We start from the raw sequence: 15486 nt of genomic DNA, 5'->3' as shown, positions 1-15486 counted from the left end.
ACTTAAAGTTCAGCTGTCAAACTTTCCAAGATAAATGTCTGCATGATGTAATTTGTGTCAGTAGGCAGGCATATATTGTGTGTGCGAGGGAGCATGAGCGAGGGAGGGAGGGAGCGACGGAGGGGGGCGGGGCGGGGTGGAGGGGGGTGCGGGGCTGCCATGCCCTGAGGGGAGTCAGAGGGGCGGAGGGCGAGGGCGGGGTGGTGTAGGGGGGTTGGGGAGGGTAGACGCCAGCATAGGCTACAGAAGCCTCGCTGACGTCCCTCCTCCGACTCACCCTCGCCGCCCTCGCGTGAAACTGCTGACATTCTTAGCCTGTGTGTGCGTGCAAGTGTGTGTGTGTGTCCGAAGGCGTCATGGTGGTATTCACTCGCCGGGTTTATACTTCAGGCTTCACCGCCAGATGAGGAAACGAGTGCCATAACAACAACAACAACTTCCAGGCCCTAGCCTCCCTGCTGACGTCAACAACAAAGTTTGACTCCATCACGTCTGCAGATTGAGATTGAAAAAGACTACGAGCCTCGACAGGCCAAATAGTCAATCGACGATAACCCCGCGCTGGGGATGTGAACACGTGCTCCGCAAGACTTGCACATCTGTTTTTTCTCCAGCCATTACCTCCTCCAGGTGTAATTGTATAATTGTCCTTGGTGGAGCAGTGTCAGCAGTTTACCTGCATCGCTCAAACACCTGCGACTTATCTAACCTGCCCTCGCCCGGCGTGTCTCACACACAATAATCAGTGGTCGCCGCACTCAGTCGCTCGCTAAGCCTCTTACACCCTTCCCTCAAGATTAAGGTTCGGGAGCGACAGCAGATGCACGCCGTGGTAATGAAAATACGCACACACACACACGCACACTCAGCGCACCTGTGTGAACAGATCTGAGGGCGATAGCGCTCGTACAAAGCTGACAGAGGAAGCCAATGCTGTAGTCATGTCACACCTGCGAGGCCTGCAGGTTTGGCTTCATGCCCCCCAGTCAGCCAGCCAGGTGAGGAGGCTTACTGACCAACAGTGAATGTCTCTCACACACACTCACGCACACACACACACATCAGGCAGCTTGTTGTCTCTGGATAAATGTTCGCTTGATGCTTAAAAAAAAAAAACAACTGTCAAACATGTCACTCCGTGCCTATTGGGTCTGGACTAGCAAGGTTATAAACAAAGGCAACGTTCCCTCAACGCACTTTCCCATCATGCAACTGGGCCAAAACACAAACACTGCAATTGAATGTCTACAGCTGCTATTTTTAAAAACAGTCCCGGTCAAAAGTTTACATACACTTGTAAATAACATAATGTCATGGCTGTTTTGATTTTCCAATCATTTCTACAACTCTTATTTTTTGTGATAGAGTGATTGGAGCACATACTTGTTGGTCACAGAAACATTTATGAAGTTTGGTTCTTTTATGAATTTATTATTGTACTGAAAATGTGAGCAAATCTGCTGGGTCAAAAGTATACATACAGCAATGTTAATATTTGGTTACATGTCCCTTGTCAAGTTTCACTGCAATAAGGCACTTTTGGTCGCCATCCACAAGCTTCTGGCAAGCTTCTGGTTGAATTTTTGACCACTCCTCTTGACAAAATTGGTGCAGTTCAGCTAAATGTGTTGGTTTTCTGACATGGACTTGTTTCTTCAGCATTGTCCACACATTTAAGTCAGGACTTTGGGAAGGCCGTTCTAAAACCTTAATTTTAGCCTGATTTATCCATTCCTTTACCACTTTTGATGTTTATTTGGGGTCATTGTCCTGTTGGAACACTCAACTGCGCCCAATACCCAGCAATATGTTTGGAAGAGAAAAAGTGAGGCCTTTAATCCCTGGAACACCAGACCTACCGTCAAGCATGGTGGTTGCAGTGTTATGCTCTGGGTGGGCCTGTTCTGCTGCTATTGGAACTGGCGCTTTACAGAGAGTAAATGGGACAATGAAAAAGGAGGATTACTTCCAAATTCTTCAGTGCAACCTAAAATCATCAGCCCGGAGATTGGGTCTTTGGCGCAGTTGGGTGTTCAGACAGGACAATGACCCCAAACACACATCAAAAGTGGTCAAGGAATGGCTACATCAGGCCGGAATTAAGGTTTCTGAATGGGCTTCCCAAAGTCCTGACTTAAACGTATGGACAATGCTGAAGAAACAAATCCATGTCAGAAAACCAACAAATTTAGCTGAACTGCACCAATTTTGTCAAGAGGAGTGGTCAAAAATTCAAGCAGAAGCTTGTCAGAAGCTTGTGGATGGCTACCAAAAGCGCCTTATTGCAGTGAAACTTGACAAGGGACATGTAACAAAATATAAACATTGCTGTATGTATACTTTTGACCCAGCAGATTTGGTCACAAAAATAAGGGTTGTAGAAATGATTGGAAACTCAAGACAGCCATGACATTACGCACTTTACAAGTGTATGAAAACTTTTGACCACGACTGTATTCCACTAGGTTAGGTGCTCCACTATAGGGGTTTTCGAAGTGAGAAGCACTGAAATTGAAGAAAAACATCCTTTTCAATCCTGCTATAATCCAAGATAACATAATGTACTGTATGTCAAAGGCAACATTAACAACTGTTTCTATTGTGCAAGGAAAGGAAAACTTTACAAAGTCCTTTTTTCCGGTGGTGGGGCAGTGGGGATGGGTACCAAATTCTGTACTTTTATCGGTAGAAATCAAAGTCCGGCGGAACTAATAGGTTCTGATTCACATAAAATCAAAGGATACTATATTTTTATACCCTTGTTGCACGTGGCCAGTCCGGTTGCAGCCTGGGCTCCGGCTCAAGCACTTGGCCAGGAAACAAGACGTCAAGCGGACTATTCAACTACTCAACACTTCCAGAAAGTCAAACTCCATTTTCTAAGTGTTATTTTGTATAATCCCGAGAACCAGTGTCCCCTGCAGTAGACATGTCATTTAGGTCCATTAATTTTGTCAGAGATACAGGAGCCCTCTGTTATTTTTTAAGGACCTTATGCCCAAAAGCTAATCAAAGATCATCTCTATGGCAACATTTTAGTATTCTTGAGAATCTTCCTGCAAATATGTGTGTTGCTTGCAGGTTTTTGGAACATAAGCAGTTAAAATACCCCAAAGGATGAAAAAGAGAGGACCTAAAATGGAACCTTGAGGAACACCACAAGTATAAATAAAGAAATTGACTACTGACACAAGACAAGAAAAAGTGTAACTGCCAAAAAGAAGAAGACTTAAAGGGATGCCTTGAGGAATGCCTTTAGTTGTATAAAAGTTTGGGCCATAGTGTGTTTGCTTGCAAGGTTAAAATGACAATGCAAGGCTCTGCCAAGAAGAAGGCACTCAAAAGTACAGTAGGGCTCCACTTTACAAAATGTGCTAGCTGGATTTGTCACAGACATGCTACCGATTAGCATGAGCCATTTTACATGGCCATCAGACTGTATAATGCATATGTTCCTTCTTGACTGCACTTAAATGTAGAATATATGTAGAATATATTTATATTATTCACATGTGAATAATGCTGTATAGTATTTGTTTATTGTCAACGAACTGTGGTGCTGAATTTCCCCCAGGGATCAATAAAGTACTTTCTATTCTATTCTATTCTATTCTATTCTATTGTACACACCCTGTTTCCATATGAGTTGGGAAATTGTGTTAGATGTAAATATAAACGGAATACAATGATTTGCAAATCATTTTCAACCCATATTCGGTTGAATATGCTACAAAGACAACATATTTGATGTTCAAACTGATAAAAAAAAAAATTGTGCAAATAATCATTAACTTCAGAATTTGATGCCAGCAACACATGACAAAGAAGTTGGAAAACTTTGTTATTTTATGCGAATATATTAGCTAATTTGAAATTTGATGCCTGCAACATGTTTCAATAAAGCTGGCACAAGTGGCACAAAAGACTGAGAAAGTTGAGGAATGCTTATCAAACACTTATTTGGAACATCCCACAGGTGTGCAGGCTAATTGGGAACAGGTGGGTGCCATGATTGGTTATAAAAGCCGGTTCCATGAAATGCTCAGTCATTCACAAACAAGGATGGGGCGAGGTACACCCCTTTGTCCACAACTGCGTGAGCAAATAGTCAAACAGTTTAAGAAAAACATTACTCAACGAGCTATACCAATGAATTTAGGGATTTCAACATCAAAGGTCTGTAATATCATCAAAAGGTTCAGAGAAACTGGATAAATCACTTCACGTAAGCAATGATATTACGGACCTTTGTTCCCTCAGGCGGTACCGCATCAAAACGGGGACATCAGTGTGTAAGAGATATCACCACATGGGCTCAGGAACACTTCAGAAAACAACTGTCAGTAACTACAGTTTGTCCCTACATCTGTAAGTGCAAGTTAAAAACCTACTATGCAAAGCCAAAGCCATGTTTCAACAACACCCAGAAACGGCGCCGGCTTGGCTGGGCCCGAGCTCATCTAAGACGGACTGATGTAAAGTAAAAAAGTGTTCTGTAGTCTGACATGTCCACATTTCAAATTGTTTTTGGAAACTGTGGACGTCGTGTCCTCTGGGCCAAAGAGGAAAAAAAAACATCCAGACTGTTATTGCCGCAAAGTTCAAAAGCCAGCATCTGTGATGGTACGGGGGTGCATTATTGCCCAAGGCATGGTTAACTTACACATCTGTGAAGGCACCATTAATGCTGAAAGGTCCATACAGGTTTTGGAGCAACATATGTTGTCATCCAAGCAACGTTATCATGGACGCCCCTGCTTATTTCCGCGAGACAAGTGTTATAACAGCGTGGCTTCGTAAAAAAAAGAGTGCGGGTACTTTCCTGGCCCGCCTGCAGTCCAGGCCTGTCTCCCATCGAAAATGTGTGGCACATTATGAAGCGTAAAATACGACAGTGGAGACTGTTGAACGACTGAAGCTCTACATACAACAAGAATGGGAAAAAGTTCCACTTTCAAAGCTTCAAAAATTAGTTTCCTCAGTTCCCAAAGGTTTATTGAGTGTTGTTAAAAGAAAAGGGGATGTAACACAGTGGTGAACATGTCCTTTCACGTGTTGCAGCCATGAAATTCTAAGTTAATTATTACTTGCAAAAAAAAATAAAGTTTATGAGTTTGAATATCAAATATCTTGTCTTTGTAGCATATTCAACTGAATATTGGTTGAAAATGATTTGCAAGTCATTGTATTCCGTTTGTATTTACATCTAACACATTTTCCCAACTCATATGGAAACAGGGTTTGTATTTCAACCCCTCCAAATTTGATAATGAAAACAACAACTAAGATGCACGTTACAATCAAACAGCTGGTGTGTGTTAATTACAATACTTGCAGTATAAACACTTTGTAGGGCAAGACATTCAACTAAATGGCAAAGACTACTTCCTGGATAAGGCAACACAATACAGTCTATACACCACTGCCGTCTAACGCCTTGGGATTGCAACTGCATGCAAAGTTTACGATATACTGTAATACAATACAGTACAGTACTTCCAAATGATACAAACAAGTGTAAGAAAACTAAATAACAACTGACAGCACAGCTCTGTTTTGTTACATTATAGAAATGTGTTTAAACAAATGAAATATTTTAACACAATTAAACACTCACAAAAGTACAGAAAACTGACACCAGTGAATACCAGTACCAATTCCCAGTTACTGGTAGTTGGTGCCGCATTGATTCAAACGTGAAAAGTACCCATCCCTTCGAGGGCAGGCACCAACTGTACTCTGAGGCACTGCGAGTGTGCCACACTTTGAAAACCACCGGTCTGTACTGCAGTCTTGTTTATATTTCCATTGCCAAAAGTTGTGAAAGGTACCACAATAACAGATCTTCCCAACTGCTTTGGGTGGAGCTAAACACACTGCAGTCCAGTAAGGCGTAATTTGTACGGAACATAATGGCAAAACTACAGAAAGCAAGACCTTTGACACGTACATTAAAAATGATGCGAGTCTTCTTTATGGATAACCTTGACACTTTGCACTGTACTGAGTTATATCCTTCATACGGTTTAAGTGCCATAGCAGTGCCAAGAAAAGCCAGATCAGAAAATGTTGGGTTTTTTTGGGTAAAAACCCTTCGAAGACAACACATGCAAGTTGAAACTTGTCTACATTCGACGAAAACAACAAAAATAATCTAATCTAAGTCTGCACCACAAGTGACACACGATCAAATGTTCTTACCACTGGTGATGAAATCCGACAACCGGGACAGTCGCAGATGGGAGGATGCACCTGTAAGATTCCCTTGGACATGAGCGTCTTGAGACTTTTCCCTGCGACACAAACACAAGACAAGCTGTGAGCGAGCGCAGGAGAACATGAACCCCAAGCAGGCGTCGCCTCCTTTTAGAGTAGCGTCACGATTTTGTCTTACAGGTCACCGTCAAGTAATCACTGCCTGTTTTCAGTGATGTCCAGTGAGGTACCCAGCATGTGTCTGGAAGCATCTCTGACTTTAGACATTTTGGCTGGGCTCGGGGGTGGGTGGGCATCACCCTCTACCCCCGCGTGAGCATGTTTCGCCTCACTTTGTGTTGGTTGAAAGAAATAGTGCCGCTGCTCACTGCTCCCCTCACCTCCCAATGGGTGAGGGTGATGGGTTAAATGCAGAGAATAATCTCACCACACCTGGTGTGTGTGTGACTATCATTGGTACTTTTACTTTAGTTTACTTGGAAATATCACTAGTTAATGAAAGTGGATGCAATGACAGTTTTCAGAACTTTAGTGAATTAAATTACTGTTTTCAGAACTTTAATGAATAAAAAATAATTTTTTCAGAACCTTAATGAGTAAAATCACTGTTTTCAGAACTTTAATGAATACATTTTCTCTTTATATAACCTTAATGAATAAAATTTCTGTTTTCAGAACTTTAGTGAATAGAATTACTGTTTTCAGAACTTTAATGAATAAAATTACTGTTTTCAGAACGTTAATAAATACAAGTAAATTTTTTCAGAACCTTAATGAGTAAAATCACTGTTTTCAGAACTTTAATGAATACATTTTCTCTTTATATAACCTTAATGAATAAAATTTCTTTTTTCAGAACTTTAGTGAATAGAATTACTGTTTTCAGAACTTTAATTAATAAAATTACTGTTTTCAGAACGTTAATGAATACATTTTCTCTTTATTTAACCTTAATGAATAACATTTCTGTTTTCAGAACTTTAGTGAATAGAATTACTGTTTTCAGAACTTTAATGAATAAAATTACTGTTTTCAAAGAATTACATGACAGTTTTCAGAACTTTAGTGAATAGAATTACTGTTTTCAGAACTTTAATGAATAAAAGGACGGTTTTCAGAACTTTAATGAACAAAATAACTGCTTTCAGAACTTTAATGAATAAAATGACTGTTTTCAGAACTTTAATGAATAAAATGACTGTTTTCAGAACTTTAATGAATAAAATTACTGTTTTCAGAACTTTAATGAATTACATTTCTGTTTTCAGAACTTTTATGAATAAAATAACTGTTTTCAGCACTTTTATGAATAAAATGACTGTTTTCAGAACTTTAATGAATAAATATACTGTTTTCAGAACTTTAATCAATACAATTTCTGTTTTCAGAATTTTAATGAATAAAATAACTGTTTTCAGAACTTTAATGAATAAAATGACTGTTTTCAGAACTTTAATGAATAAAATGACTGTTTTCAGAACTTTAATGAATGAAATTACTGCTTTCAGAACTTTAATGAATAAAATGACTGTTTTCAGAACTTTGATTAATTAAATTTCTTTTTTCAGAACTTTAATGAATAAATATACTGTTTTCGGAACTTTGATGAATACAATTTCTGTTTTCAGAACTTTAATGAATAAAATGACTGTTTTCAATTAATGAAATTAATGTTTTCAGAACTGTACAGTATTAAATTACTGTTTTCGGAACTTAAATGAACATTTCTCTTTTCAGAACTTTAAAAGAAATAAAATGAGTGTTTTAGAACTAAATACAATTACTGTTTTCAGAACTCTAATAAATAAAATGACTGTTTAAATTTAATGAATAAAAGTTTTGGTAGAACATGGATGGATGGATAGATGTACCACTTCCTTCCTCGTTGAAAGTGGATGAAAAATGCTTTCCCTTCATCTAATGCGCAATAAAGCTTACCTTTGTGTCTAATACTCCGTTTCCAGTCTTTGGCGGTCTCCCTGCCACTAACAAACTGGAACTCGTTGGGAGTGAGCCACTCGCCCCGGTATTTAATCGAGGGTCCTTTGCTGCCTTGACACAGTTTGTTAATATAAAGCAACGCTTTGTTTTCCCCGCATTCCACCTCGATACACGGCTCCCCGTTGTCAAAGAAAGGCTGGAAGTCCGGTATGGAGGAGAACCTCTCCAGCATCAAGTCGTCCGTGGGGTGCTGGAGGTGCTGGTGATGCAGCGCTGAGTCGTGGAGCCCCAAGTAGGCGCGGTGGTGGGCCAGGATGTGCTCGTAAGGCGGCGGGTGCGGGGTCACCACGGGGATGGCGGCGGCGTTTAAAGGGGCCAAGTATTCGGACGGCTTGAAGGCGGCCAGAGCCATGTCGTCCCCGTCCGGGCGCTCCTTCTTGATGGCGGGCATGTTGTTGCGGTGGAGTCGGTAACGAGCGCGGAGGGCGAACGGTGCGTCCGATCCGAGCGTGGGTCGGCCCGAGCCGGACTTGGAGACGCGCCGCTTGGGTTTACGCGGGGCGCGCGTGTGAGACGGCGGTCGGCTGAAGTTGCCGGGAAGATTCCCATTCAGCAGTGTGACGCTCGCAGTGGCGGCAGCGCTCTCCGCCAGCCCCACAGCTTCCTACCTCCCACACGCACCCACACACACTCTCTGCTAAGACCTGACATGCTGCGCGCACTGGGCGCGGACGTGATGATGCATGCGGGGATCATTAACGCTCGCCCTGCCTACTTTTTCATCATTTCTCGCTCTCGGCCTGATTTTGCAGCCATTTCGACTGAGTTATGTTACACAATAAAACTTCCATACGGCGTTTGCACTTTGTGTTGCGTTTGCGTAACCACGCAGCGGCATTTTGCTGCTTTTTTTTTAAGGGTGGGGGGTGTTTTGCATTTTCACGCCGGTGTTGTTTGAGTGGAGTCGGGCTGAAGTTCACAGACGCAGACCAAACAAGATTTGCACTCGCCGCCGCGTCTCGACTTGGCCCATTTAAACAGTAGAGGCTCGGCGGGAGAGGTTCCAAAAAAGAAGGGGGGACGCGAGGGACGACGCCCGAGAGAAGAAAACAAAGGCACCATGTTTAACAGAGCCTGTGTGGGAAAGTTGCATGTCCACTTGCAGGTGGATCTTTAGGCCAGTGGTTCTCAAATGGGGGTACGCGTAGCCTTGGGGGTACTTGAAGGTATGCCAAGGGGTACGTGAGATTTTATTTTAAATATTCTAAAAATAGCAACAATTCAGAAATCCTTTATAACTATATTTATTGAATAATACTTCAACAAAATATGAATGTAAGTTCATAAACTGTGGGGAAAAACAGCAACAATGCAATATTCAGTGTTGACAGCTAGATTTTTTGTAGACATGTTCCATAAATATTGATGTTAAACATTTCTTTTTTTTTTGTGGACAAATGTTTGGAATTAAGTTCATGAATCCAGATGGATCTCTATTACAATCCCCAAAGAGGGCACTTTAAGTTGATGATTACTTCTATGTGTAGAAATCTTTATTTATAATTTGATTATTAGTTTATTTTTTAACAAGTTTTTAGTTATTTGTATATATTTTTTTCCAAATAGTTCAAGAAGGACCACTACAAATGAGCATTATTTTGCACTGCTATACATTTTATTAAATCAAAAACTGATGACATAGTGCTGTATTTTACTTCTTTATCTCTTTTTTTTCAACCAAAAATGCTTTGCTCTGATTAGGGGGTACTTGAATTTAAAAAATTGTCACAGGGGGTACATCACTGAAAAAAGGTTGAGAACCACTGCTTTAGGCCATGTCTACACCAAGTCGTTTAACCACTTAAACGCACAATTATTTAGCCTAAGCCCCGTTTCAGCCACACTAAGACAGTGTTTAAGGCAGCGGTCCCCAAACTACGGCCCGCGGGCCGAATGCGGCTTCCAAAACCCAGCCCGAAGGAAGTCCCGAGATTAAAAAAAATCAAATGAAAATTTTCTTTTCCTTTTTTTAATTATCCATCCGTCCATTCTCTACCGCTTGTCCCCTCAACTCCCCCCAAAATGGATTAACTCGCTGGAATTAAAAAAAAGACAATATAACATACATTCATAAACTTTGATGCATATGCAAAAGTGCAATGTATTTATCTGTGCAGTAATCTATTTATTTATATCTGCACCTTATCGCTTTTTTTTTTTATCCTGCACTACCAAGAGCTAATGAAACAAAATTGTGTTCTTATTTGTACTGTAAAGTTCAAATTTGAATGACAATAAAAAGGAAGGCTAAGTCTATCGTGGTCACGGGTAGTGCTGTAGCCTATCTCAGCTGCATTATAATATTTTTTAAAAATCTGTCCTTTTTAATCCATTTTCCACTGTTTGTTACTCTCTGTGTCTCCTAGACGCTCAGGCAAATCATCCATCCATCCATCCATTTTCTACCGCTTATTCCCTTTCGGGGTCGCGGGGGGTGCTGGCGCCTATCTCAGCTACAATCGGGCGGAAAGGCAGGGTACACCCTGGACAAGTCGCCACCTCATCGCAGGGCCAACACAGATAGACAGACAACATTCACACTCACATTCACACACTAGGGCCAATTTAGTGTTGCCAATCAACCTATCCCCAGGTGCATGTCTTTGGAAGTGGGAGGAAGCCGGAGTACCCGGAGGGAACCCACGCATTCACGGGGAGAACATGCAAACTCCACACAGAAAGATCCCGAGCCTGGATTTGAACCCAGGACTGCAGGACCTTCGTATTGTGAGGCAGACGCACTAACCCCTCTGCCACCCAAATCATATGGTCTTAATATGCATTTTCGCATCAATAAGTTGACATCATTGCGCTCGCACCGCGGTGTCAGGGCAAACACGCCGCAAGTGTGCGCTCTTTCAATCAATTAGTGCGCGAGGAGTGTGTGTGTGTATATATATATATATATATATATATATATATATATATATATATATATATATATATATATATATATATATATATATATATATATATATATATACATATATATATATACATATATATATGCCATGCGATGAGGAGGCGACTTGTCCAGGGTGTACTCCACCTTCCGCCCGATTGTAGCTGAGATAGGCGCCAGCGCCCCCCGCGACCCCAAAAGGGAATAAGCGGTAGAAGATGGATGGATATATATATATATATATATATATATATATATATATATATATATATATATATATATATATGAAGTGTTCCTGAGCCCACGTGGTGATATATTTTACACAGTGATGTCCCCATTTTAAACTGTTTGACTATTTGCTCACGCAGTTGTGGACAAAGGGGTGTACCTCGCCCCATCCTTGTTTGTGAATGACTGAGTATTTCATGGAAGCTGCTTTCATAACCAATCATAGCACCCACCTGTTCCCAATTAGCCTGCACACCTGTGGGATGTTCCAAATAAGTGTTTGATGAGCATTCCTCAACTTTCTCAGTCTTTTGTGCCACTTGTGCCAGCTTTATTGAAAAATGTTGCAGGCATCAAATTCCAAATTAGCTAATATTTGCATAAAATAACACATTTTTCCAGTTCTAATAGCTTTTATTCACCTGACGTCACATTAACTATGCGGGGCTCAAACAGGTGGTCCAGCGAGTGTTTGTTGTCAAAGCGTTCTGGCCGTCATTTTGCCTTTCTCGAAGAAAATTGCCCCATGCTTGTGTTGTTTTAGGTTGTTGGAAATGTCGGGGCGGTATAGCTCGGTTGGTAGAGCAGCCGTGCCAGCAACTTGTGGGTTGCAGGTTCGATTCCCGCTTCCGCCATCCTAGTCACTGCCGTTGTGTCCTTGGGCAAGACACTTTACCCACCTGCTCCTAGTGCCACCCACACTGGTTTAAATGTAACTTAGATATTGGGTTTCACTATGTAAAGCGCTTTGAGTCACTAGAGAAAAGCGTTATATAAATATAATTCACAATTCACTTCACTTCTGGCCGTCATTTTGCCTTTCTCGAAGAAAATTGCCCCATGCTTGTGTTGTTTTAGGTTGTTGGAAATGTTAAAATGGCAAAAAGGACAAAGGTTTCTTTAGAATTCCTCGAGAGGAAATCAAGAAGGAGGAAAGATGTCAGATGGCTCTTGCACTCCAGTCTGAGGGAGCTGAGTCAAAGAATGCACACAATTGCAGTGATGACTTCAAGTTTTGTTTGATATACTGTAAAATCTTTAGTGTTTCCCATTTGAGTATTTTCCAAAGATTATTTGTATTTTGTTTCTTGTTTCGGAGTTCTTACAAGGCATTCGTGCTAAGAGTGTTTCGCAAACTACCAACCCAACGAGTCTAAATAAAATAAAGCAAACTTGAGCAAAACCAAAAAGAGTTGAGCTTTTACCAAAAGCAGCAACCATAAATGAAGCTTTCAGTATACACAAGGTTGATATTTTTAGTTAAAGTTTGATAAGGGCTGGGCAAACCATGCGTGCAACAACAACAACTTACCCATGCAGTTAAACCGAGCTGTGATCACTTCTCTGTCTTCTTACACAACCATCCAGGTCTTCAGTTGTGTCTCTGGTTATCTTTACCAGAGGTTAGCATATTGAGTTGACATAATGAGATAATGAAATACAGTGAATCATGAGTGTTACGCGCAGTTTGTTTACAAGGACGAGTAATATTTTTTGATAACAAATAGGAATCAATTTTATTGCATTTTTTGGAATAAGCGGTAGAAAATGGATGGATGGATGTTTGGTTTTGGGGCTTCACAGTGGTAGAGGGGTTAGTGCGTCTGCCTCAAAATACGAAGGTCCTGCAGTCCTGGGTTCAAATCCAGGCTTGGGATCTTTCAGTGTGGAGTTTGCATGTCCTCCCCGTGAATGCGTGGGTTCCCTCCGGGTACTCCGGCTTTCTCTCACTTCCAAAGACATGCACCTGGGGATAGGTTGATTGGCAACACTAAATTGGCCCTAGTGTGTGAATGTGAGTGTGAATGTTGTCTGTCTATCTGTGTTGGCCCTGCGATGAGGTGGCGACTTGTCCAGGGTGTATACTACCTTCCGCCCGATTGTAGCTGAGATAGGCGCCAGCGCCCCCCGCGACCACAAAGGGAATACGCGGTAGAAAATGGATGGATGGATGTTTGGTTTTGTGCTCGTATCTGCTGTTAGCGATAAGATTTGAGGTCCCTTGCATACTCTGATAGTTGGCACGCTGTAGCCATGTTGGTTTGGCTCTTTGTTCACTTCTGTGAAAAAGTACCCTGAGAGAATAAAAGCTATGGCGAAAAAAATACGGAATGAGGGATAAATGAATACTGAAATACAAGATGCAGATGAACAAAAGTTTGTTGTTGTTTTTTAATACAGCATGGGTGTTGTGGATATAGCGATACAACCTCCTCATGGTTCCATCCGTACCACTGCATTATTTTGGTTTCCAAGGTAAATGCAAAAAAAATGACATTATTTCATAAAATTAATGTCCCTTAACTGGCACACGTGTCCCAACTGTGCTGAACTGGGCTTTTATTTGGTTTGATTTGGTTTGCTCTCATTGTGTTTACATTCTATTTGCACTACATGATCACAAAGTACTGTATTAAATGTTTCTATTTATGCTATTCTATTCTTATTAAACTATCCTATTTATATCCTATTCCATTCAAATGATCATGTACTGTAAATACTATCGTTCTTGTGCTATTGGGCTATATTTTGTTCCATTTGTCCAAGGTGTGCTGGTATGACCATAAACTTCCTTGAAACCTTGAATTTTCAAACAATATTTATTATCTAAAACAGTGGTTCTCAACCTTTTTTCAGTGATGTACCCCGTGTGAACATTTTTTAATTCAAGTACCCCCTAATCAGAGCAAAGCATTTTTGGTTGAAAAAAAGAGATAAAGAAGTAAAATACAGCACTATGTCATCAGTTTCGGATTTATTAAATTGTATAAGAGGGCAAATGATTGCTCATTTGTAGTGGTCTTTCTTGAACTATTTGGAAAAAAAGATATAAAAATAACTAAAAATGTGTTGAAAAATAAACATGTGATTCAATTACAAATAAAGATTTCTACACATAGAAGTAATCATCAACTTAAAGTGCCCTCTTTGGGGATTGTAATAGAGATCCATCTGGATTCATGAACTTAATTCTAAACATTTCTTCACAAAAAAATACATCTTTAACATCAATATTTATGGAACATGTCCACAAAAAATCTAGCTGTCAACACTGAATATTGCATTGTTGTATTTCTTTTCACAGTTTATGAACTTAAATTCATATTTTGTTGAAGTATTATTCAATGAATATATTTATAAAGGATTTTTGAATTGTTGCTACAATGAGAGTATTTTAAAAAAATCTCACGTACCCCTTGGCATACCTTCAAGTACCCCCAGGGGTACGTGTACCCCCATTTGTGAACCATTGATCTAAAAGTATGTTTTCTTTTTTAAAAGGTGTGTTACATGTTAAAATGGTGGTGTTTTCAATTTATTCTGATTTGAAACACAAGTGTTTTGAGCTACTATAGCTCAGTCATCAAAGTAATTTGAGATCGTACGTTAGGTACGTTAAGCACGAGTCATATCAAAGACTATAAAAATGGGACCCATTGCCTCCCTGCTTGGCACCCAGCATCAATGGTTGGAATTGGGGGTTACAACAACAAAAATGATTAACAGGCGTGACCACCGCTGCAGCCCGCTGCTCCCCTCACCTCCCAGGGGGTGATCAAGGGTGATGGGTCAAATGCAGAGAATGATTTTGCCACATCTAGTGTGTGTGTGACAATCATTGGTACTTTACTTTAACTTTAAGGTACAACTGTAGTATGGTACATTCAACTTATTTAAATAGGTACAATTACTGTACCTATTTAAATTAGTTTAATTAGCGTGTTTCTATCCTTCATAAGTGCAGCAGTGTTATTAAGCTGAGGCAGTGTAAGGCAACGGATAGAATTGGATTAGCACACTGAAATCCATCCATCTATTCGAGTTCTACAACCTGTGTCTTTTATGTAAGATCCCTGCTGAGCTGGAGCCTATCCTGACTTTGTGTAGAACAGGGGTCACCAACGCGGTGTCCGCGGGCACCAGGTAGCCCGTAAGGACCAGATGAGTAGCCCGCTGGCCTGTTCTAAAAATAGCTCAAATAGCAGCACTTACCAGTGAGCTGCCTCTATTTTTTAAATTGTATTTATTTACTAGCAAGCTGGTTTCACTTTGCTCGACATTTTTAATTCTAAGAGAGACAAAACTCAAATAGAATTTGAAAATCCAAGAAAATATTTTAAAGACTTGGTCTTCCCTTG

At 40.6% G+C, this 15486-nt stretch overlaps 1 protein-coding gene across 1 annotated transcript in view; it reads right to left on the bottom strand.

The window, feature by feature from the left end:
• The window catches only part of LOC133554631 (uncharacterized), a gene marked incomplete at its 3' end in the record, with an annotated part of 48144 nt that extends 39205 nt beyond the window's left edge, over positions 1-8939 (bottom strand). The window contains exons 1-2 of the mRNA XM_061903600.1: positions 8155-8939; positions 6202-6293 (exon numbers count right to left, since the gene is read on the bottom strand). Of these exons, the coding sequence (XP_061759584.1) occupies positions 6202-6293; positions 8155-8608 (546 nt within the window). The remainder of the gene's footprint in view (positions 1-6201; positions 6294-8154) is intronic.
• Between the last annotated feature and the right edge of the window lie 6547 nt (positions 8940-15486).

This window comes from Nerophis ophidion, linkage group LG06 (assembly GCF_033978795.1).
Source record: "Nerophis ophidion isolate RoL-2023_Sa linkage group LG06, RoL_Noph_v1.0, whole genome shotgun sequence".
In the NCBI taxonomy this organism is placed as follows: Eukaryota; Metazoa; Chordata; class Actinopteri; order Syngnathiformes; family Syngnathidae; genus Nerophis; species Nerophis ophidion.
This window is presented reverse-complemented; position numbering and strand designations above follow the sequence as displayed.